This window comes from Chelonia mydas, chromosome 28, assembly GCF_015237465.2.
Source record: "Chelonia mydas isolate rCheMyd1 chromosome 28, rCheMyd1.pri.v2, whole genome shotgun sequence".
Taxonomy (NCBI): domain Eukaryota; kingdom Metazoa; phylum Chordata; order Testudines; family Cheloniidae; genus Chelonia; species Chelonia mydas.
Genome location: NC_051268.2, coordinates 1971781 through 1994472, shown reverse-complemented (window position 1 = coordinate 1994472; position 22692 = coordinate 1971781). Strand labels below are relative to the sequence as shown.

The window sequence follows — 22692 nt, the reverse complement described above, 5'->3', positions numbered from 1 at the left end:
AACCTGTCTACCCACACATCCTCAGGCCCCCCCATCCACCCATCCCCATACACCCCCGCAACCTGTCTACCCACACATCCTCAGGCCCCCCCATCCACCCATCCCCATACACCCCCGCAACCTGTCTACCCGCACATCCTCAGGCCCCCCCATCCACCCATCCCCATCCACCCCCGCAACCTGTCTACCCGCACATCCTCAGGCCACCCCATCCTCCCATCCCCATACACCCCCGCAACCTGTCTACCTGCACATCCTCAGGCCCCCCCATCCACCCATCCCCATACACCCCCGCAACCTGTCTACCCGCACATCCTCAGGCCCCCCCATCCACCCATCCCCATACACCCCCGCAACCTGTCTACCCACACATCCTCAGGCCCCGCCATCCTCCCATCCCCATACACCCCCGCAACCTGTCTACCCGCACATCCTCAGGCCCCCCCATCCACCCATCCCCATCCACCCCCGCAACCTGTCTACCCACACATCCTCAGGCCCCCCCATCCACCCATCCCCATACACCCCCGCAACCTGTCTACCCGCACATCCTCAGGCCACCCCATCCTCCCATCCCCATACACCCCCGCAACCTGTCTACCCGCACATCCTCAGGCCCCCCCATCCTCCCATCCCCATACACCCCCGCAACCTGTCTACCCGCACATCCTCAGGCCCCCCCATCCACCCATCCCCATACACCCCCGCAACCTGTCTACCCACACATCCTCAGGCCCCCCCATCCACCCATCCCCATACACCCCCGCAACCTGTCTACCCACACATCCTCAGGCCCCCCCATCCACCCATCCCCATCCACCCCCGCAACCTGTCTACCCACACATCCTCAGGCCACCCCATCCTCTCATCCCCATACACCCCCGCAACCTGTCTACCCACACATCCTCAGGCCCCCCCATCCACCCATCCCCATACACCCCCGCAACCTGTCTACCCACACATCCTCAGGCCCCCCATACACCCTCGCTACCTGTCTACCCACACATCCTCAAGTACCCCCATCCTCCCATCCCCATACACCCCCGCAACCTGTCTACTCACACATCCTCAGCCCCCCCATACACCCTCACTAGCTGTCTATCCACACATCCTCAGGCCACCCCATTCACCCATCCCCATACACCCCTGCTACCTATCTACCCACACATCCTCAGGCCCCCTCTTTCAAGCCATCCATGCACCCTTTCCCATAAACCGCCTCTATCTACCCATCCCCTTACACACCCTCTATCTGTCCATCCCTGTACCCCCCTCTAGCCATCCATCCATCCAGCCCCATAAACACCCTCTATCTATCTATCCACCCTTCACACCCTCTCTCTATCTACCCCCATACAACTCCCTCTCTGTCTATCCACCCATGCCCCCCATACACATCATCTCCCCAGCCCTGGCGTCCCCAGACTATCCATGCTCCCTTCTGTTCTCCATATGTCAGAGCTGGGGTAGACCCCCCTCCAACCCGCAGTTAGCAGCCATCCGCTTCAGGCACCGTTAGTTCCGGGCTGCTGGGATTTCTCAAGCCATAAAAACCCATATGGCATCTCCAGCTTTGAGCTGAAGTGTGAGAACTTCCCCCAACACCTCCTGGGCCAGGACACCGGCTGTCCCAGCCCCATCAGCGCCCCAGGAAGCTGCAGGTGAGAAAGAAAAGGGATTTTCCCAGGGCAGGCTTTTTGCTTCTGACTGTCACACCCATCAATTCCCATCCACCGCCTCTATCCATCCATCCATCCCCGTACACCTCCCATCCATCCATCCATCCCCATCCACCGCCTCTATCCATCCATCCATCCCCGTACACCTCCCATCCATCCATCCATCCCCATACACCCCCTCTATCTATCCATCCATCCGTCCATCCCCTCCACCCCCTCTATCTATCTATCTATCTATCCGCATACACCCCCTCTATCCATCCATTCATCCATCCATCCATCCATCCATCCCCATCCACCGCCTCTATCCATCCATCCATCCCCTCCACCCCCTCTATCTATCTATCTATCTATCTATCTATCTATCTATCCCCATCCACCCCCTCTATCCATCCATCCCCATCCACCCCATCCATCCATCCATCCCCATCCACCCCCTCTATTCATCCATCCCCATCCACCCCATCCATCCATCCATCCATCCATCCATCCATCCCCATCCACCCCCTCTATCTATCTATCTATCTATCTATCTATCCCCATACACCCTCTCTATCCATCTATCCCCATCCACCCCATCCATCCATCCCCATCCACCCCATCTATCCAAACATCCATCCTCGTACACCCCCATCCATCCATCCATCCATCCATCCCCATCCATCCCCTCTATCCATCCATCCCCCCATTTATGTATCTATCTATCCCCATACACCCCATCTATCTATATATCCACCCACCCCCCTACACACCCTCTCTCTATCCATCCCCATACACCTCCCTCTCTCTGTCTATCCTCCCATGCCCCCCATACACATCATCTCCCCAGCCCTCGTGTCCCCAGACTATCCATGATCCCTTCTGTTAGCTATCTATCTATCTATCCCCATCCACCCCTTCTATCTATCTATCTATCTATCTATCCCCATCCACCCCTTCTATCTATCTATCTATCTATCTATCTATCCCCATCCACCCCTTCTATCTATCTATCTATCTATCTATCTATCTATCTATCTATACCCATCCACCCCTTCTATCTATCTATCTATCTATCTATCTATCTATCTATCTATCTATCCCCATCCACCCCCTCTATCTATCTATCTATCTATCTATCTATCTATCTATCTATCTATCTATCCCCATCCACCCCCCTCTATCTATCTCCGTGATGTCTAACCTAAGGATTACATCTCCCTGCCTATTTCTCCCTGTCTGTTTAACCCCTGTGTGACCATTCTCTCTATTGCAGCCTTTTAAGAAGAGGGACCCAAAGGCTGGATGCCAGTTGGTAACGGCTCCCCCCGACCCTCACCCCACCCCGACGGCCCGGCTCGTCCTCTCCAGCAGGGGGCAGCACACAACACACACACGGGAGAAACTTCGTCTCCACGGGGAAAGCAGCACATTTCGGGCCATTGCCCCGCAGCAAAAACTGCCCCCCTGGTGGCTGGGGCTGGACCCAGCCGGGCGGCTCCACGGGGGACGGACGGATGAGCCCCTGGGCTGGGCTGGGGGGCAGAAACCAATGTTCCTTGACCCTCACCACTTCCTTCTAGCCTCGCCCCTCCACCTCCACGCCCCCACTCCTGCCCCCCTCTCCCCCACGCATTCCTGCCCCTCTCTCCACGCCCCCACTCCTGCCCCCTCTCCCCCACCCACTCCTGCCCCCCTCTCCACGCACCCACTCCTGCCCCCCTCTCCCCCACGCACCCACTCCTGCCCCCCTCTCCCCCACCCACTCCTGCCCCTCTCTCCACGCACCCACTCCTGCCCCCTCTCGCCCACCCACTCCTGCCCCCCTCTCCACGCACCCACTCCTGCCCCCCTCTCCCCCACGCATTCCTGCCCCCCTCTCCACGCACCCACTCCTGCCCCCCTCTCCACGCACCCACTCCTGCCCCCCTTCCCTCTTTCCACTCCCCTCCTCCGCTGGGCTCCCTCCTCGCAGGGGGTCCTTCGGGCCAGCCCCTCCCCGCACATCTTGGACCGGCATTCTCCCCATCCCCCCTTCACGTGTGTCCCCTCCCTACTCATAACACCCCCCCCCGCCCCAGTTTCCTAAAGGCACCAGCTGTGCCCCCTCCCGGCGCAGACACATCTGTCGCGTGCGCCCTAGGGCCACGCTCGGCACCCTGCGCCCACTGCCAGGCGTCCGTGCCAGGCGCTCACACCCTGCGCCCGCTGCCAGGCGTCCGTGCCAGGCGCTCACACCCTGCGCCCACTGCCAGGCGTCCGTGCCAGGCGCTCGGCACCCTGCGCCCGCTGCCAGGCGTCCGTGCCAGGCGCTCACACCCTGCGCCCACTGCCAGGCGTCCGTGCCAGGCGCTCACACCCTGCGCCCGCTGCCAGGCGTCCGTGCCAGGCGCTCACACCCTGCGCCCACTGCCAGGCGTCCGTGCCAGGCGCTCGCACCCTGCGCCCACTGCCAGGCGTCCGTGCCAGGCGCTCACACCCTGCGCCCGCTGCCAGCCGTCCGCGCCAGGCGCTCGCACCCTGCGCCCACTGCCAGGCGTCCGTGCCAGGCGCTCGCACCCTGCGCCCGCTGCCAGGCGTCCGTGCCAGGCGCTCACAACCCTGCGCCCACTGCCAGGCGTCCGTTCCAGGCGCTCACACCCTGCGCCCGCTGCCAGGCGTCCGTGCCAGGCGCTCACACCCTGCGCCCGCTGCCAGCCGTCCGCGCCAGGCGCTCACACCCTGCGCCCGCTGCCAGGCGTCCGTGCCAGGCGCTCGCACCCTGCGCCCGCTGCCAGGCGTCCGTGCCAGGCGCTCACACCCTGCGCCCACTGCCAGGCGTCCGTGCCAGGCGCTCGCACCCTGCGCCCACTGCCAGGCGTCCGTGCCAGGCGCTCACACCCTGCGCCCGCTGCCAGCCGTCCGCGCCAGGGCGCTCACACCCTGCGCCCGCTGCCAGGCGTCCGTGCCAGGCGCTCGCACCCTGCGCCCGCTGCCAGGCGTCCGTGCCAGGCGCTCACACCCTGCGCCCGCTGCCAGGCGTCCGTGCCAGGCGCTCACACCCTGCGCCCGCTGCCAGGCGTCCGTTCCAGGCGCTCGCACCCTGCGCCCACTGCCAGGCGTCCGTGCCAGGCGTCCGTGCCAGGCGCTCACACCCTGCGCCCGCTGCCAGGCGTCCGTTCCAGGCGCTCGGCACCCTGCGCCCACTGCCAGGCGTCCGTGCCAGGCGTCCGTGCCAGGCGCTCACACCCTGCGCCCGCTGCCAGGCGTCCGTTCCAGGCGCTCGCACCCTGCGCCCACTGCCAGGCGTCCGTGCCAGGCGCTCGCACCCTGCGCCCACTGCCAGGCGTCCGTGCCAGGCGCTCACACCCTGCGCCCACTGCCAGGCGTCCGTGCCAGGCGCTCGCACCCTGCGCCCACTGCCAGGCGTCCGTGCCAGGCGCTCACACCCTGCGCCCGCTGCCAGGCGTCCGTGCCAGGCGCTCACACCCTGCGCCCACTGCCAGGCGTCCGTGCCAGGCGCTCACACCCTGCGCCCGCTGCCAGGCGTCCGTTCCAGGCGCTCGGCACCCTGCGCCCACTGCCAGGCGTCCGTGCCAGGCGCTCGCACCCTGCGCCCACTGCCAGGCGTCCGTGCCAGGCGCTCGCACCCTGCGCCCACTGCCAGGCGTCCGTGCCAGGCGCTCACAACCCTGCGCCCGCTGCCAGGGTCCGTGCCAGGCGCTCACACCCTGCGCCCACTGCCAGGCGTCCGTGCCAGGCGCTCACACCCTGCGCCCGCTGCCAGGCGTCCGTGCCAGGCGCTCACACCCTGCGCCCACTGCCAGGCGTCCGTGCCAGGCGCTCACACCCTGCGCCCGCTGCCAGGCGTCCGTGCCAGGCGCTCGGCACCCTGCGCCCACTGCCAGGCGTCCGTGCCAGGCGCTCACACCCTGCGCCCACTGCCAGGCGTCCGTGCCAGGCGCTCGCACCCTGCGCCCACTGCCAGGCGTCCGTGCCAGGCGCTCGCACCCTGCGCCCGCTGCCAGCCGTCCGTGCCAGGCGCTCGCACCCTGCGCCCGCTGCCAGGCGTCCGTGCCAGGCGCTCGCACCCTGCGCCCACTGCCAGGCGTCCGTGCCAGGCGCTCGCACCCTGCGCCCACTGCCAGGCGTCCGTGCCAGGCGCTCGCACCCTGCGCCCGCTGCCAGGCGTCCGTGCCAGGCGCTCGCACCCTGCGCCCACTGCCAGGCGTCCGTGCCAGGCGCTCACACCCTGCGCCCACTGCCAGGCGTCCGTGCCATGAGCTTAGGTGACATCATGCGCCCCCCTCTCTCCTCCAGGCCCCAGCCCCGCGCCCGGGGGGAAGGGGAGGGGGCCCCCGGCCGGTGCCAGACCCGGGCTCAATTTGCTCTTCACACCCTGGGGATTTTAGCAGCTTGGAGCCAAAACAACCCCAGCCAACAGCAAAGGGTGGTGGGTGGGTGGAGGGGAGGGGGCAGGTGTCTGGGGGGGGGCGGGGCAGGGAGGGGCCTGGCCGGCTCGCTGGGCACCTGGGGGGTGGGGAGGCGGGCGGGGGGGTATAAAAGAGGGGCTGGCTACGCGCCAGAGCCTTTGTTTCTCCCGGACAAGGCGCAGGGCTCAGGGCCACATGGTGACCAAGGGCGGCTCGGAACCCGCCGCGCTGAGGAAGGTGCGCTGGGGCCCCCGGCGATGGGTGGGGTGCCCGGGAGCGCCCGCGGGGTCCTGCGGGGGGGCGGGGATGAGGCAGGTAGCGGGAGCAGGGGTTGGGGGGGGGGGCCGGGGGGTTATTTAGGGGATAGAGGGGGGTGAGTCTCCCCGGTGGGGTATTGGGGGGCAGCGCGGGGTTGCAGGTCTCGGGCCGGTATTTGGGAGACAGCGGGGTGAAGCTCCCGGGTGGGGTATTTGGGAGCAGTGGGGGGGGGGGGCAGGTCTCGGACGGGGTATTTGGGGGGAGGTCCAGGCTGGGTTATTTGGGGGTCAGCGGGGGAGTCCAGGGGGCTGTATTTGGGGCGCAGCGAGGGGGAGCAGCTCCTGGGTGGGGTATTTGGGGAGCGGGGGGGGTGCAGGTCTCGAGTGGGGTATTTGGGGGGCAGCGGGGGGTGCAGGTATCGGGCAGAGTATTTGGGGGTCAGCGGGGGTGTGTGCAGGTCTCGGGCGCGGTATTTGGGGGGGACTGGGGGGGGTGCAGGTCTCGGGCGGGGTATATGGGGAGGCTCGGGGAGTACACGTCTCTGGCGGAGTATTTGGGGGTCGGGGGGGGTGCAGGTCTCGGGCGGGGTATTTGGGGGGGCCAGGGGGGTGCAGGTATCGGGCGGAGTGTTTGGGGATCATCGGGGGGGGGGTGCAGGTCTCGGGCGGGGTATTTGGGGGAGCCCGGGGGGATGCAGGACTCGGGCGGGGTATTTGGGGGGGCCCAGGGAAGTGCAGGTCTCGGGCGGGGTATTTGGGGGAGCCCGGGGGGGTGCAGGACTCGGGCGGGGTATTTGGGGGGGCCGGGGGGTGCAGGACTCGGGCGGGATATTTGGGGAGGCCCGGGGGGGTGCAGGTCTCCGGCGGGGTATTTGGAGGGGCCGGGGGGGTGCAGGACTCGGGCGGGGTATTTGGGAGTCAGCGGGGGGTGCACAGAGGGAGCGAAGCGGGTTCCCCGGCCGGGGGCCCCCAGGGGCAGCAGGGGGGGGGTCCGGGCGCCCCAGTGCCGCGGGGGGCTGAGGGGCTTCGCGCCTCCCTTGCGCTCTCCCGGCCAGATGCTGAAGCCGCTGGCGGAGAAGCGCAGGCGGGAGCGGATCAACCGGAGCCTGGAGGAGCTGCGGGTCCTGCTGCTGGACCGGACCCAGCACCAGGTCAGTGCGCCCCGGCCGTGCGCCCTGGGGGCCCCCGAGCCCCCGCCCCCCCACCCAGACAGCCCCCTGCCGCCCCCAGACAGCCCCCTGACCCCCCAGACAGCCCCCAGCGCCCCTCCCGAGCCCCCGCCCCCCCACCCAGACAGCCCCCTGCCGCCCCCAGAGAGCCCCCTGACCCCCTGCTCCTCCCGACAGCCCCCTGCCCCCCTGCGCCCCTCCGAGCCCCCCGAGCCCCCACCCAGACAGCCCCCTGCCGCCCCCAGAGAGCCCCCTGACCCCCCAGACAGCCCCCAGCGCCCCTCCCGAGCCCCCCGCCCCCCCACCCAGACAGCCCCCTGCCCCCCTGCGCCCCTCCGAGCCCCCCGACCCCCCACCCAGACAGCTCCCTGCCGCCCCCAGAGAGCCCCCGCCCCCCACCCAGACAGCCCCCAGCGCCCCTCCCGAGCCCCCGCCCCCCATCCAGACAGCCCCGTGCAGCCCCCAGACAGCCCCCTGACCCTCTGCGCCCCTCCGAGCCCCCCGCCCCCCACCCAGACAGCCCCCTGCTGCCCCCAGACAGCCCCCTGACCCCCTGCCCCTCCCAACAGCCCCTGCGCCCCCCACCCAGACAGCCCCCTGCCACCCCCAGAGAGCCCCCTGACCCCCTGACCCTCCCGACAGCCCCCTGCCATCCCCAGACAGCCTCCTGCCCCCCCGGGCCCCTCTGAGCCCCCTGCCCCCCACCCAGACAGCCCCCTGCCACCCCCAGAGAGCCCCCTGACCCCCTGCCCCCCCAACAGCCCCCTGCGCCCCCCACCCAGACAGCCCCCTGTGCCCCCCACCCAGACAGCCCCCTGACCCCCCAGCACCCCTCCCAAGCCCCGAGCCCCCCCAACCAGACAGCCCCCAGCACCTGCCCCAAGCCCCCTTCCCCCCCATACAGCCCCCAGTGCCCTCCCCAAGCCCCTGCCCTGCGCCCCCACCCACCCCCTGCCCCCAGAGAGCCCCCACCCAGAGCCCCCATCCCCCACACCCAGACAGCCCCCAGCGCCCATCCCGAGCCCCCCATCTGCCCCACTCAGCCCCCAACGCCCATCCTGAGCCCCTTGCCACCCCCAGACAGCCCCCAGCATCCATCCCGAGCCCCCTGCCCCCCCACCCAGACAGCCCCCAGTGCCCGTCCCAAGCCCCCTGCCCCCCCAGAGAGCCCCCACCCACAGCCCCTGTCCCCAGACAGCCCCCACCCAGAGCGCCCCACCCTGAGTGCTTTGCCCCACCCAGGCAGTCCCAACCCAGAGCCCCCCTGATCCACCCAGACAGCCCCCAGCCCCAGCCCCCCAGCCCACACCCGACAGACATGCCCCAACCCTCCAACCCCCACCCAGACAAACATGCCCCCAGCCCCCAACTGGACAGACCTGCCCCGAGCACCTTTCCCCATTCAGGCAGCCCCCACCCAGAGCACCCCTGCCCCACCCAGACAGACCCCCCCACTACCTCCCCAGTGCCTGCCCAGTGTCCCCCAGCCAACCTCTGCCATGAGCCCCCTAGCTCCTCCCCCACTGATGCCTTCCCACCTTCTCCAGACCCCCCCTGCACCTCCCCTGTCCCCCGGTCATCTCAGCCCCGTCCGTGGCCTCTTGTGTTGCAGACCCTGCAGAACCGGAAAGTGGAGAAGGCCGAGATCCTGGAGCTGGCTGTGCGCTACCTGCGGGACTGGAGCGCCCCCGCCGGGCGGGGTAGGGTACTGCAGGCGGGCGGGCACAGTCTGTGTGTGTGTGTGTCCCCCCATGTACAATACTACCCATTCCCGTGCCCTTGTGTGTGTCTCTCTGCCTCCCCCATGCACGGCACTGACCCCCCCCACTTCCCTAGAGCATGTCTTGCTGTCCCCCCCCATGCATGGCACTGATCCCCCCTCTCCCCTGATGCCCCCCCAGGAGCCGATCCGGCGGGGGAGGCCGACCCTCTGCAGCGCTGCTACCTGCTGGGCTTCCGGGAATGCCTGCTGCGGCTCTCTGCCTTCGTCCGCGATGCCCAGCCCTGTGCGCAGGGCCAGCTGCTCGACACCCTGCACCTCTACCTGGCCGCCAAGTGCCGCCAGGTGCCGCCGGAGCCCAGCCCGCCGGAGCCGGCCTGCAGGCTCCGGCCTGGCCTCCCTCCCCCGCCTGCCTGCCCGGTCTCCCCCAGCCCATCCTCACCCGCGGGGCCACGCCACCGACCCTTTCGCCGCCCCGGGGCCCCGGAGACGCCTCAGAGACACACGGACGAGGCAGCGGCTTCGAAAGGGGAGCCCCCGCAGCCGGCCGTCTGGAGGCCGTGGCCTTAGGCCTCGCAACGCAGACACTGTACAGACCTCCTTGTATAAGTACCGACCCCTCCCTTCAGGCCGTGTACATAACGTAAAGTTTTATCTATATTGCCCGCTCCTTGCCAATCCTCTGGTCCCGCAGGTCCCGTTTCCTGGCCTGCGCCGGGAACACGTCTTTTCGGTGGAAATGGGAGGGGGAGGATTTTTTTCATCCGCAACGTGATTGCTGGTGAGAATTGCAGATTGGGTGGCACCGAAAGGGCTGGTGAATCTGCGGCGGTTTGACCAAATTCTTCGCTTCAGGGGTGGTGTGGATTTGTGTGTGTGGGGGGGTGAATTTGAAAGCGGCGAAAGGTTTCATTTTGCCGTTCTTGAACTGAGAGGCGCTTTGATTTGTCAGGGGAGTTCCGACTCCTTGTTTGGAAATTCGCTTCCATTTTATTTATTTTATTTTTTTTGGAAATATCCCCCGTGTGCTTATATCGGGCTGAAATGAAGAGTAGGGCAAAATGTTCCATTCTGACCTTTTCGAAATGAGATCTTTTGCTTCTTCAGCGAGAACTGACTTTCCAGTTGGAAAATTTCCTTGGATTTAACCCCCCCCCCCCACCCTTTTTAAATGGGAAGCGGTGAAATGGTCTTATTTAAACCAGAGCAAATTTGTTCGTGGACCCTAACCCGGCAGTTGAAACCTGGCTGGCAGCAATTGGTGTGCACGCAACAGGGTAAACTCGACGTTTTTGCCCCGATCAAGTCGAAGTAGACAAGAAGGACAGTGGGTGAACTGTGGAAGCAACTTTAGGCCTGGTCTACACTTAAACGTTAGGTCAACCCAGCCCTGGTACACTGGTGTAGACGCGGCTAGCTTGACGGATGAATTCTTCCATAGATCTAGCTACCACAGGAGGAAGTGTCTACACCGTGACACTACAAAGGCATAGCAGTGGTTTGGTACCTGGGCCCCCATGATGTAGACATGCCAAGGAGGCCTAGGTAGGCCCCGGAGTGCTTATGTTCCCGTACTAGGCTAGGTGCCAGAGAAACATGGAACAAAAAGATGGTCCTGTTAAAAGCCCATCGCTGAGAGCTAGCCACATTTCACCGAGGTCACCTGCCCGGCCATCCGAGTACTCCTAAATTCACAGGCTAAGACTTGCAAAAGTAAGTCGTGATCGCAGCTAACCGACCTTAACAGAACCAGATATTTTAGAAGGCACTTTCTGATCCCGAGGCTCTTTGGGTGGTGAATCCAGGTGGGACACTGGAAACTCGAACCGAAGATGCCAAAAATCACTAATCTCAAGCCGGGATTTTAAGGTGGTTTTGTCTGGCGCGGTTTCAATTTACGGATTTTTCTGTTGGCTGGCCAAACTCAAAAATTGGGGCAAATAATAATCGTGCCCTGCCCGCCAACTGATTTAAAAAAAACCCAACGTTCAGCAAACGGAAAGCAGAAATAAACCAACCCCCCCAAATTGGTTCAACTTTTCGTTCGAACTTGGTTCATTTCGGAGCTTTAAAAAAACCCTTTATAACTGAATAAAGTAGACGTGACATGCGAAATGAAAAGTGGCTTTGAATGGAAATGTTTTGTTTTGACTCCCGTCGCAATGAAACGTTTTGAATCCCCACCCCCCCTCACCCCCCCCGCAACTGAAACAATTCACTGAATTCGACACAAATTTGCCAAAAAGTTTCGGTTGACCCTGAGCTGTATTTTTCTGGTGGAAAAGCGTGTCCCCCAAAGAATTTCGCCGAGCCCGAATTCGGATTAGCTCGATCTATTGCCCGCTTGACGCCTGCCAAAGAATTCCAGCCCCCAACGTCCACCAAAAACCACCTTTAGCCACCCTGAAAGCTAAGCAATGAGTGCTGGACGGTCTTGATTTCTGTAGGGATCGCGATTATTATTATTTTTTTTTTGTTACAGGTAAGTAGCAGAAATAAGATTTGAAATCTGGCTCTGGGGGGATTTGAATCCACCACCTTTGAATGGCTGTACTCTAGAAGTCGAATATGCAGTCAGGTGCATCACAGAGCCAGCTACACAGGTATTAAAGTTTTCTTTTAATGGATAACGGCCTCTGGTGTCTGCAGTGGTGTTTCATAGCAGACTCTATTAAAAGCTCTGTGTTTTATAAACTATAATCTTGAATTCCAACCGGGTAAACCGCTCGCAAGTTGGGTGTTCTGGTGCGGGATGCCGAAGCAGGAAGGAAACGGTCATGTTCCTAGAGAAGAGGACTATTTCCCCCAAATATTCTCCCATCCCTGCACAAAGGGAACGGTGTGTAGGGGTATTTTTGTGGCTGATGTCCACTTGTAATGTGCATGGAGGTATGTGGTAGCCAGAATTTCTGTTTTGTTAGAAATGTTGCAATTTCGGGGGGCTGGGGGGGGGGAATTCATTCCAAATCAGAACACCGACACCAAATGGAAATTCCCCATAAAAGGAAATGTTCCGGGAAAAATAAAACCCTTTTGGCCCCATTCTGGTTTCCCTGCTTATGATATAGCCCTGGAAATGAACTTTAAAGTAGAAGTGCGTTTTGAAACGCAGAGTTGCTTCAAAATGAAAAATCAAAACGTTTCCAGGCGGATGGCTAGTGAGCCGCTTCCTTTTGATTGTTTTGCCCACGCAAAAGGTCACTGAACTGGACAAGTTCCCATGAAATGTTAGCTTTTCATGAGCTGGCCAATTTTCCAGTGGCAAACTGGTAGGTTGAATTTTTTCCGACTGGCTTTCTATGTGTCTGTGTCTTTTGGGTGTGTCTCTGTATCGCTGTGTCTTTATCTCTCTATATTTGTGTGTGTGTTTGTGTGTGTGTGTGTGTGTGCTTTCAACCCGCTCCCAGCCCAGTGCGGGAAAACATTGCTGTACGTGGAAAGCACATCCCACCGCTGACACCAGCAGAGCTGAGTATCTTGTTGCCCATCTGACTTTTGCACCGGCTTCCAAGCTTTGTTGGGCTCCTGCTTCACCCGTCAGCTCTGTCCAGTGAGTCCAGCTGAGATCAACTCCTGATCAAAGGCGTTTCATGGACTGCAGTGGGTATCTGCAGTGATGCCCGGCTGTACGGAGTTGGGTTTATTAGTCAGCTGGAATCGGGAAGTCCTTAGGTTAAGACAGGCTTAAGACATCATCAGCCAAGCTGCCTTGGGCTGTCTCTTCATCAGTCCCAGATGAGAGCCAGATCTTATCCCCCCTCCTCTCCCCTCTTGGCCCACCACTGTCCCTTCACCACTGAGCTCACGTGACCAAGTTTCCCATCCTTAGATGTTAATTGATCCGTACTTGGGATGCCCATTGTCTGTGCGGATCCTCCACTGATCAGTTACGGCCCCATTTATTCACTCCAGCCAGTTCCAAGACCCTAACACCTCATGTCTCCTGGAAGAGCAGGTTTCACCCCATGGGTAGCCAGCCGTAGGTCTGGTCTACACTACAAAATTAGGTGGTGTAACTACGTTGCTCGGGGGTGTGAAAAAAGTGACTCCCCCCCACGAGTGGTGCAGTTCAGCTGACCTAAATCCCCATGTAGACAGCGATAGGAAATCTTCCCTTGACGTAGCGAGTTGGATTACCTAGTGTTTTAAGTGTAGACAACCCTTCATCAAGTAAGTCCCTGATGGGCCTAGCATTCACAAACATCCGACAGAAAAATCCCCCTTCAGGGCGAGGAGGATCCCCGAGCTTTTGGAGGCTGGACTGGGTGAAATTTTTCAGCTGAAACTTTTTGGGGGGTGGGGGGGTGAGAAATCTATCATGACCTCGTGTCGACATCACTCACTTGGTCATTTAAGGGGCAAAGCAAAAAAAAATATTGGAAATGGTGGGAAAGAAACATTTGGCCGGCTTTGAATCAAAACGTTTCGATTATCCCCTCGGGGGCGGCTTTTTGGTTGGCCAGTTCCCTTTCCTTCCCTTAAGAAAAGAAAAAAGGGGGGAACCCGTTAATGCAGAAAGTCGGAACGAGACGTTTCCTTGCGGCCCGTCTCTCCGGCCCGAATCAACTCTGTGTGTGTGTGTGTGTGTGTGTGATTGTCCATCCTGTAGGTTGTACAACGAATGCTTCATTTGCGAATAAAAAGCATGGCTAAAAAGTTAACAGACGTGAACTCCATTCTTTCCCTGCGATGGCCTGAGTCACGCTCGGCAGCCCGGCTGCCGGTGTACGGGTCGCACCGGGCTTGCTTTCTGCTGGGGAGGCCACGCCCGGGGTCCGCAAGCCCCCCAGCCTCACGTGTGGCTGTCACGGGGCTTGTGGTCCTTGCAGGACCCCCTCCTTCGCCGGGATGGCCCCCACAGTGAATTTTGCCCTCTCTCGCTGGGGTTAGGCCCTTTGGCCCCGCTGCACCTCTCTGAGCCTTCAGCACGCCTCGCTGTGGGCCCCCTCTCCACTCGCTCTGGACCCCTGGGCCTTCTCCCCCCAGAGGAAGCAATGCCCCCCCCACCTCTAGCCTGCACCCTATATCTCCCCCAACAGCTCCTCCCCATCCTTTGTCTTCTGTCCCAGGTAAACAGGTAGCTGGGGCCCCTCCCTTCCGTCCTTTGGTCCCCTCTGGCTGCAACTGGTTGGGCAGGTCCCCGGGGTCCTCTCTCCGCAGCCCTTTGTCCTCCCACCGGCCAGAACCGGCCTCCCAGTCACCAGTGGCTAGGGGCCCCCATCTCTAGACCGACGGCCGGGGTCCTGGCTGCTAGGGGAGGTCACACCTGGGCCTCTGCACCAACAAACCAACTCGCCCACCACCCTGTTAAACGTGCAGCACGCAGGGAAACTGAGGCAGGCACCGTGCTCAGGCAAAACACTAAGCAAAGCCCCCCAGGGTCGTCACAGTGGCCCCCTCCCACTGTGGCACCAAATGGAAAATCACTTCTTTGAGGGCCCCAGCGAGGCAGAGCTCAAGGCTCAGTGGGTTAGTGCCCCAGGCCCCAGGAATTGCAGCAGCCGGGGGGTGAGGGGGGAGGGAGGTTCCCGGACTCACATGATGCCCTCCTGGTACAGTCCCTGGGGCACACCCCTCTGCCCGTCCATCCCCATACAGACCCTTCGATCTACCCCCCCACCTCATACACCCCATTTCCCTATCGACCCCCATCCCCACCCCCGCATTCATTCTCCTATCTATCCCAAGCCCCACCCCTGCCCCCCTCCCACCCCTCCAGCCTTCCCACTTCACCCCCCACTAGTCCTCTCTCGCGCCTGCCCCACACCCCAGCTACCTCTTAATCCCCATCCCGCCGTCTGTCCATCGCGCCACCCCACACCCCTCTGTCTATCCATCCATCCCACCCTCTCCACATCATCTGTCTAGCCCCAGACCCACCCCTCTATTCACCTACCCATCCTCTATAAACCCCCTCTGTCCGCCCATCAATCCCCACGCCCCAGCCACACCCTCTGTCTGTGTACACCCCCCATCTACCTAGCTCTGCCCCTCTATCTATCCATCTCCCCATACACCCCCTCTATCTATCCACCCCCCATCTATCTCCCCATACACCCCTCTATCTATCCACCCCCTCTATCTGTCTCCCCATACACCCCTCTATCTATCCACCCCCTCTATCTATCTCCCCATACACCCCTCTATCTATCTATCCACCCCCTCTATCCATCTCCCCATACACCCCCTCTATCTATCCACCCCCCATCTATCTCCCCATACACCCCTCTATCTATCCACCCCCTCTATCTGTCTCCCCATACACCCCTCTATCTATCCACCCCCTCTATCCATCTCCCCATACACCCCTCTATCTATCCACCCCCTCTATCTGTCTCCCCATACACCCCTCTATCTATCTATCCACCCCCCATCTATCTCCCCATACACCCCTCTATCTATCTATCCACCCCCTCTATCTGTCTCCCCATACACCCCTCTATCTATCCACCCCCTCTATCTGTCTCCCCATACACCCCTCTATCTATCTATCCACCCCCTCTATCTATCTCCCCATACACCCCTCTATCTATCTATCCACCCCCTCTATCTATCTCCCCATACACCCCTCTATCTATCCACCCCCTCTATCTCCCCATACACCCCCTCTATCTATCCACCCCCTCTATCTATCTCCCCATACACCCCCTCTATCTATCCACCCCCTCTATCTATCTCCCCATACACCCCTCTATCTATCCACCCCCTCTATCTGTCTCCCCATACACCCCTCTATCTATCCACCCCCTCTATCTGTCTCCCCATACACCCCTCTATCTATCTATCCACCCCCCATCTATCTCCCCATACACCCCTCTATCTATCCACCCCCTCTATCTGTCTCCCCATACACCCCTCTATCTATCCACCCCCCTCTATCTCCCCATACACCCCTCTATCAATCTATCCACCCCCCCATCTATCTATCTATCCACCCCCTCTATCTATCTCCCCATACAGCCCTCTATCTATCCACCCCCTCTATCTAGCTCCCCATACACCCCCTCTATCTATCCACCCCCTCTATCTATCTCCCCATACACCCCCTCTATCTATCCACCCCCTCTATCTATCTCCCCATACACCCCTCTATCTATCTATCCACCCCCTCTATCTATCTCCCCATACACCCCTCATCTATCTCCCCCTACACCCCCTCTATCTATCCACCTCCTCTATCTATCTCCCCATACACCCCCTCTATCTATCCACCCCCTCTATCTATCTCCCCATACACCCCTCATCTATCTCCCCCTACACCCCCTCTATCTATCCACCTCCTCTATCTATCTCCCCATACACCCCCTCTATCTATCCACCCCCTCTATCTATCTCCCCATACACCCCTCTATCTATCTATCCACCCCCTCTATCTATCTCCCCATACACCCCTCATCTATCTCCCCCTACACCCCCTCTATCTATCCACCTCCTCTATCTATCTCCCCATACACCCCCTCTATCTATCCACCCCCTCTATCTATCTCCCCATACACCCCTCTATCTATCTATCCACCCCCTCTATCTATCTCCCCATACACCCCTCATCTATCTCCCCCTACACCCCCTCTATCTATCCACCTCCTCTATCTATCTCTCCATACACCCTTCTATCTATCTATCCACCCCCCTCTATCTGTCTCCCCATACACCCCTCTATCAATCTATCCAGCCCCCCTCTATCTATCTCCCCATACACCCCTCTGTCTATCTATTCACCCCCCCCTCTATCTATCTCCCCATACACGCCTCTATCTATCCACCCCCCCTCTATCTATCTATCTATCCACACACACACCCCCTCTCTCTCCATACCCAGGACTCTCTCTCCCCTTTCAGAGTAGCGCCTCCTAGTGGCAGGGGGGGATATTATAACAACGAGGGGCAACTTCTGTCGGCTGAGCTCATTTTGCACACCCCTCCTCCGGGGGGGTCCCTACACCCCTATAGCCCCCACCAGTTCCCTGTGTGCCACCCCCGCACCCCTCTCTACTTCGGAGGCTCCCTGCCCCCCCATCTTCCCCTGACACGGGCTCTGCCTGTGTGCCCCCCATGTCCTCCTCCCCCCCATGACAGGGAACCCCCAACACCAACACCAGGGTCTCTGTGTGACCCCCCATTCTGCCCCCCAGGGGCTGTGTGTCTCCCCCGCAGCCTTCCCTCCCCCATGCCAGGGACCATGTACCCCTCCATCCCCCACCTTGCCAAGGGCTCTGTGCCGCCCCCATCTTCTCCCCTTGGCCCCACCCCCATTCCACTTCCGTGCTAGGAACGCTGTGTGCCCTCCCCCCCATACTAGGGACCCCCGTTCTCTCCCCCTCCCCCCATGCCAGCCTCGTTAGCCTCCTCGACTGGGCTCACTCCCCAGGTCCCCCTTATCCATGCCAGCGACTTCCAGTGGCGGTGAGTTCCACATGCTAAGCCACGTCCGGCGGTGTGAAAAAGGTCTGCCCGGCCTCTCCATTGCGAATCCGTCCCCCCCACCACATCCATTCCTCCAGCTGCCCCCCACTCCCACTCCTCCCTGTACGTTGGGAGTGTGGGGGGCAGCGGCTCAGACTGCCACTTCCACAGAGGGCTGGGGGGGGCAATTAGAAACGGGGCGAGCCACGTGACCATCAGCCTCCAATGTCCTTAGCGAGCAAAGCCCTTGACCCCCCCCCCGCTTTGGGGTGTTATTGGGGGCTGCAGAAGCCCCCACCCTTATCCTAAATGAGCCCCTGTCCCAGGGACGGCCACCTGGGGCCCTCCTGCCCCTGCCCTATCCAGTGTGCCCCCTAGTGGTGCTGATTCTCCCCTTGCTCAGATTCACACCAGAGTGAGGGGGCGGAGAATCGGCACCTCTGACTCCACTGGAGTGACTCCGGATTCACACTGGAATGAGCGAGGGGGGAATTGGCACCTGTGACTCCTCTGGAGTGACTCTGGATTCACACTGGAATGAGCGAGGGGGGAATTGGCACCTGTGACTCCTCTGGAGTGACTCTGGATTCACACCAGAGTAAGCGAGGGGGGAATCGGTGCCTCTGACTCCACTGGAGTGACTCTGGATTCACACCGGAGTGAGCGAATGGGGAACCGGCACCTCTGATTCCACTGGCGTGACTGCAGATTCACACCAGAGTGAGCAAGAGGGGAACCGGTGCCTCTGACTCCACTGGAGTGACTCCGGATTCACACCAGATTGAGCGAGGGGGGAATCGGTGCCTCTGACTCCACTGTCGTGACTCTGGATTCACACCAGAGTGAGCAAGCAGGGCATCGGTGCTCTCTGATTCCAGTGGAGTGACTCCAGATTCACACCGGAGTGAGCAAGAGGGGAACCGGGGCCTCTGACACCACTGGCATGACTCCGGATTCACACGGGGTAAGTGAGATGTGGCGAGACCGGAGCGCATTGTTAGCCCCAGCGTCAGCCTGCCACGCCGTGACCTGAAACACTCCGGGGCCTGCGTGCCAGGGCAGTGGCGCCCACCGGGTGCCCGGGACTGTGTTCGCCACGCGCTGGCTGAGGCCGCTCAAGCTAAGGGCTGCTCGGATGCCAGGACAAGACCGGGGGCATGGGGTGGGCACGTTGATTGTGGGGAGCTGAGGAAGAAAGAGGCGCGAGCGGACGCGCTGTGCGACGGCCCGGAGAGCCTGGCTTGGCCCAGAGGCTGGAGGCACAACCCGGGTGCGGACGGCGCAGGCTGGCGTGGTGAAGGGCAGGCATCTGCCAGGGCTCCCCCCTGGGAGGGGGCTCCGAGCCCCCCGGCGTGCAGGAAATGAGCCGCTAACTGACTCCTAATTCACATAAGGGTGAGCGAGCGGGGAATTGGCACCTCTGATTCCAGTGGAGTGACTCCAGATTCACACTGGAATGAGCGAGCGGGGAATTGGCACCTCTGATTCCAGTGCAGTGACTCCAGATTCACACTGGAATGAGCGAGTGGGGAATTGGCACCTCTGATTCCAGTGGAGTGACTCCAGATTCACACTGGAATGAGCGAGGGAGGAAAGGGCACCTCTGATTCCAGTGGAGTGACTCCAGATTCACACTGGAATGAGCGAGTGGGGAATTGGCACCTCTGATTCCAGTGGAGTGACTCCAGATTCACACTGGAATGAGCGAGCGAGGAAAGGGCGCCTCTGATTCCACTGGAGTGACTCCAGATTCACACTGGAATGAGCGAGCGGGGAATTGGCACCTCTGATTCCAGTGGAGTGACTCCAGATTCACACTGGAATGAGCGAGCGAGGAAAGGGCGCCTCTGATTCCAGTGGAGTGACTCCAGATTCACACTGGAATGAGCGAGCGGGGAATTGGCACCTCTGATTCCAGTGGAGTGACTCCAGATTCACACTGGAATGAGCGAGCGGGGAATTGGCACCTCTGATTCCAGTGGAGTGACTCCAGATTCACACTGGAATGAGCGAGCGAGGAAAGGGCACCTCTGATTCCAGTGGAGTGACTCCAGATTCACACTGGAATGAGCGAGCGAGGAAAGGGCACCTCTGATTCCAGTGGAGTGACTCCAGATTCACACTGGAATGAGCGAGCGAGGAAAGGGCACCTTTGATTCCAGTGAGTGACTCCAGATTCACACTGGAATGAGCGAGCGGGGAATTGGCACCTGATTCCAGTGGAGTGACTCCAGATTCACACTGGAATGAGCGAGCGAGGAAAAGGCACCTCTGATTCCAGTGGAGTGACTCCAGATTCACACTGGAATGAGCGAGCGGGGAATGGGCACCTCTGATTCCAGTGGAGTGACTCCAGATTCACACTGGAATGAGTGAGCGGGGAATGGGCACCTCTGGTTCCAGTGGAGTGACTCCAGATTCACACTGGAATGAGCAAGCAGGGAATGGGCACCTCTGATTCCACTGGAGTGACTCCGGATTCACACGGGAGTGAGTGAGGGGGGAATCGGCACCTCTGACTCCACTGGAGTGACTCCTGATTCACATGGGGGTGAGTGAGAAGGAAATGAGGCCCCACTGATGCCAGTGGAGTCACTCCTGATTCACACTGGGGGATCAGCCCCCCAGGCCCTGGCAGGGGGCAGACGGCGCAGGAATCAGAACCCCTCTGGCTCTCTGTGCCGTGGGGGGGTCTCGCTCTGGGTTGGACAACGCCAGCGGCTCGGTCCTGCGGGGGCCTGTTCCAGCCCTCGGCTGCCAACCCAGCCGGGCATCTCCGCGGTACCTCTGTCCCGGCCTGTCGGCGGCCATGTCCCTGCCGGCGTTTGGCTGGGGAGGCCGCTCTGTGGGGATCGGGGGCTCTGGCACCGGGCTCACGTCCCCAGATCGGCCCCGGGGCAGGCTCCCACCAGAGCCGGGGCCACCCCAAGTGGCGGGTTTTTGGCTGGAGAGTCGATGACGGGTTTGTTGGGTGCCCTGGGTCAGAGAGCGAGTCCTGAATGCTGGCCTCCCGGGGCGTGTGTCTCCATGTGTCAGGGGATCCCCTCGCCAGCCCCTCTGAGGCATTTGGGGGTCATTCCCCGTGGCCCCAGAATTTGCTTTTCCTGGACCCAGCAGTGCCACCCACCCAGCTTGGGGTCCCGGCTTTCGATGCCGGGGCAGGCTCGACGCCGGGGGGATGCGCGGTTTGCAGGGTCGATTGGAGGGAGCCGGCGAAGGGGAAATATTTTTTATCGGCCCAGCTTTGGTGGGGGTGAGGGAGACAAGGAGGTCCTGAATAAGCCTGCGGCTTCGGAGCCGGGGGCCTGGAGAAGTGGGGTGCCCCAGCGTGACTAGGGGGAGGAAATCCAGCAAAGGAAAACGGGCCCGACTGAAGATGCAGGAGGTAGGCCGGGCATGGGCTTATGCGGTGCTCGGCCCAGTCACGCCATGGAGATGTCCTGGAAACGGACAGGCCTAGGGACCACATCTGGGGCATCTATGGGGCCTGCGTCCTGCCTTCCACATCGACCCACCGCCCCATCCCACATCTACCCGGGGCAGATCGTGGCCTCTCAGCGCAGCCTGGGGCTGCTAACTGCCCTGCAGACCCGCCTGCAGGGTGACCGCTCTGCCCGCACTCCCCGTGCAGTTTCCGTGACTCAGTTTACCCACTCCCATGGTACGGCTACCCGCTAGCTGTGAGGGGGTGAATTCCTCCAGGCTGCGGGGACCCCCAGGGAGGAGGCAGCTCGGGGTGGCAAATATGTGCTCGCATCCCTGTGCCCCTGGGACTACCCGGGGCGGCCTAACGCAGCACGGGGGACCCGGAGAAACACCGACCCCGAAACCCTGCACCCGGGGGGACAGGCGAACTCAGCCGGAGGACGGAGCAGTGCCCCGCTGCCGCTTCCAGCCCGGCTCCCAAGTTTGACCCAGAAACCCCCGGTTTCCCGGGTGCTAGAGAAACAGGGGCACTGGGGAGGCGATCCTGGATTACTGGGGTTGCCCTAAAGGAAGTGAGGGGCTGGCAAGGTAAGAGGGTGCCCCCAGCACTCAGCTGCCCCTATTCCAGTGAGGGTGAAGGAGCACAGAGGGTGGGGCCCCACACGTGTGGGTGGGGGGGGGGGGGGTAGAAGAGCCAAAGGAGGGGGAGCAGGTGCCGCCCAGCAGGTCACCCATCCCAGCCCCAGCAGGGGCAAGGGGAACGCAGAAGCCAGCCCCAGCACCCCATCCATGGGGTTTAGGCCAGAGAGCGCCCCATAAAAAGCTGGGGTGGGGTAAAAGGCCAGGGCCTGGATTCAAAGCCCCCTGTGGGGGAGGGGCTTCGGCCAGAAAACCAGCATCAGCAGCTGGTGGGGGGGATCCCCCCTGTGCCGGGCGGCCCCGTGGGGCTGGGTGCAATTGTACAGGGAGGGAGGAATCAGGAGGAGGTGTCCTGGGGGTGCACCTGTGGGGAGATGCCCCAAGGGACGGGGGGCAAGGGAGGCCATGCAGGGCATGAGAAGCAGCCCTGACACGAATGATGCCATCAGGGGCTCAGGCTCCTGGCAAACTCAGGCAGCGTTGGTCATGGGGGGGGCAGCTCCCCCTTCCGCCAGCAATGGGCTCAGGCTCTCGGCAAACTCAGGCAGTGTTGGCTACATGGGGGGCAGCTCCCCTTTCTGCCAGCGATGGGCTCAGGCTCTCGGCAAACTCAGGCAGCACTGGTCACGGGGGGCAGCTCCCCTTCCGCCAGCAATGGGCTCAGGCTCTCAACAAACTCAGGCAGCACTGGTCACGGGGGGCAGCTCCCCTTTCTGCCAGCGATGGGCTCAGGCTCTCGGCAAACTCAGGCAGCGTTGGTCACATGGGGGGCAGCTCCCCCGTCCGCCAGCAATGGGCTCAGGCTCTCGGCAAACTCAGGCAGAGTTGGTCACAAGGGGGGCGGCTCCCCCTTCTCCCAGTGATGGGTTCAAGCACTCAGCAGCCACAGGTAGCGTCCCGGTGCACACCTACCTGCTCCCCGAGCAAGAGGCTCAGGCTCTCGGCAGACACAGGCCGTGGGGGTTACTCTCACTCGGCCCCCCGGGGCCATTACCAGGCATCGGTCAG

At 61.7% G+C, this 22692-nt stretch overlaps 1 protein-coding gene across 1 annotated transcript; it reads left to right on the top strand.

Annotated features, from left to right (window-relative positions):
- Positions 1 to 6237: 6237 nt before the first annotated feature.
- Positions 6238 to 13487, top strand: LOC119564570 (transcription factor HES-7). Its single transcript, XM_037887268.2, has 4 exons — positions 6238 to 6307; positions 7383 to 7478; positions 9109 to 9196; positions 9398 to 13487. The coding sequence occupies exons 1-4, from the start codon at positions 6266 to 6268 to the stop codon at positions 9784 to 9786; spliced, it is 615 nt and encodes a 204-aa protein (XP_037743196.1). The 5' UTR covers positions 6238 to 6265; the 3' UTR covers positions 9787 to 13487.
- Positions 13488 to 22692: the final 9205 nt, after the last annotated feature.

Bases quoted from the DNA above. Each gene is read 5' to 3' on its own strand.
- LOC119564570 (XM_037887268.2), top strand. From the start codon at position 6,266: ATGGTGACCAAGGGCGGCTCGGAACCCGCCGCGCTGAGGAAG. The intron at 6,308-7,382 runs GTGCGCTGGGGC...TCTCCCGGCCAG, and splicing joins AACCCGCCGCGCTGAGGAAG to ATGCTGAAGCCGCTGGCGGA. The intron at 7,479-9,108 runs GTCAGTGCGCCC...CTTGTGTTGCAG, and splicing joins TGGACCGGACCCAGCACCAG to ACCCTGCAGAACCGGAAAGT.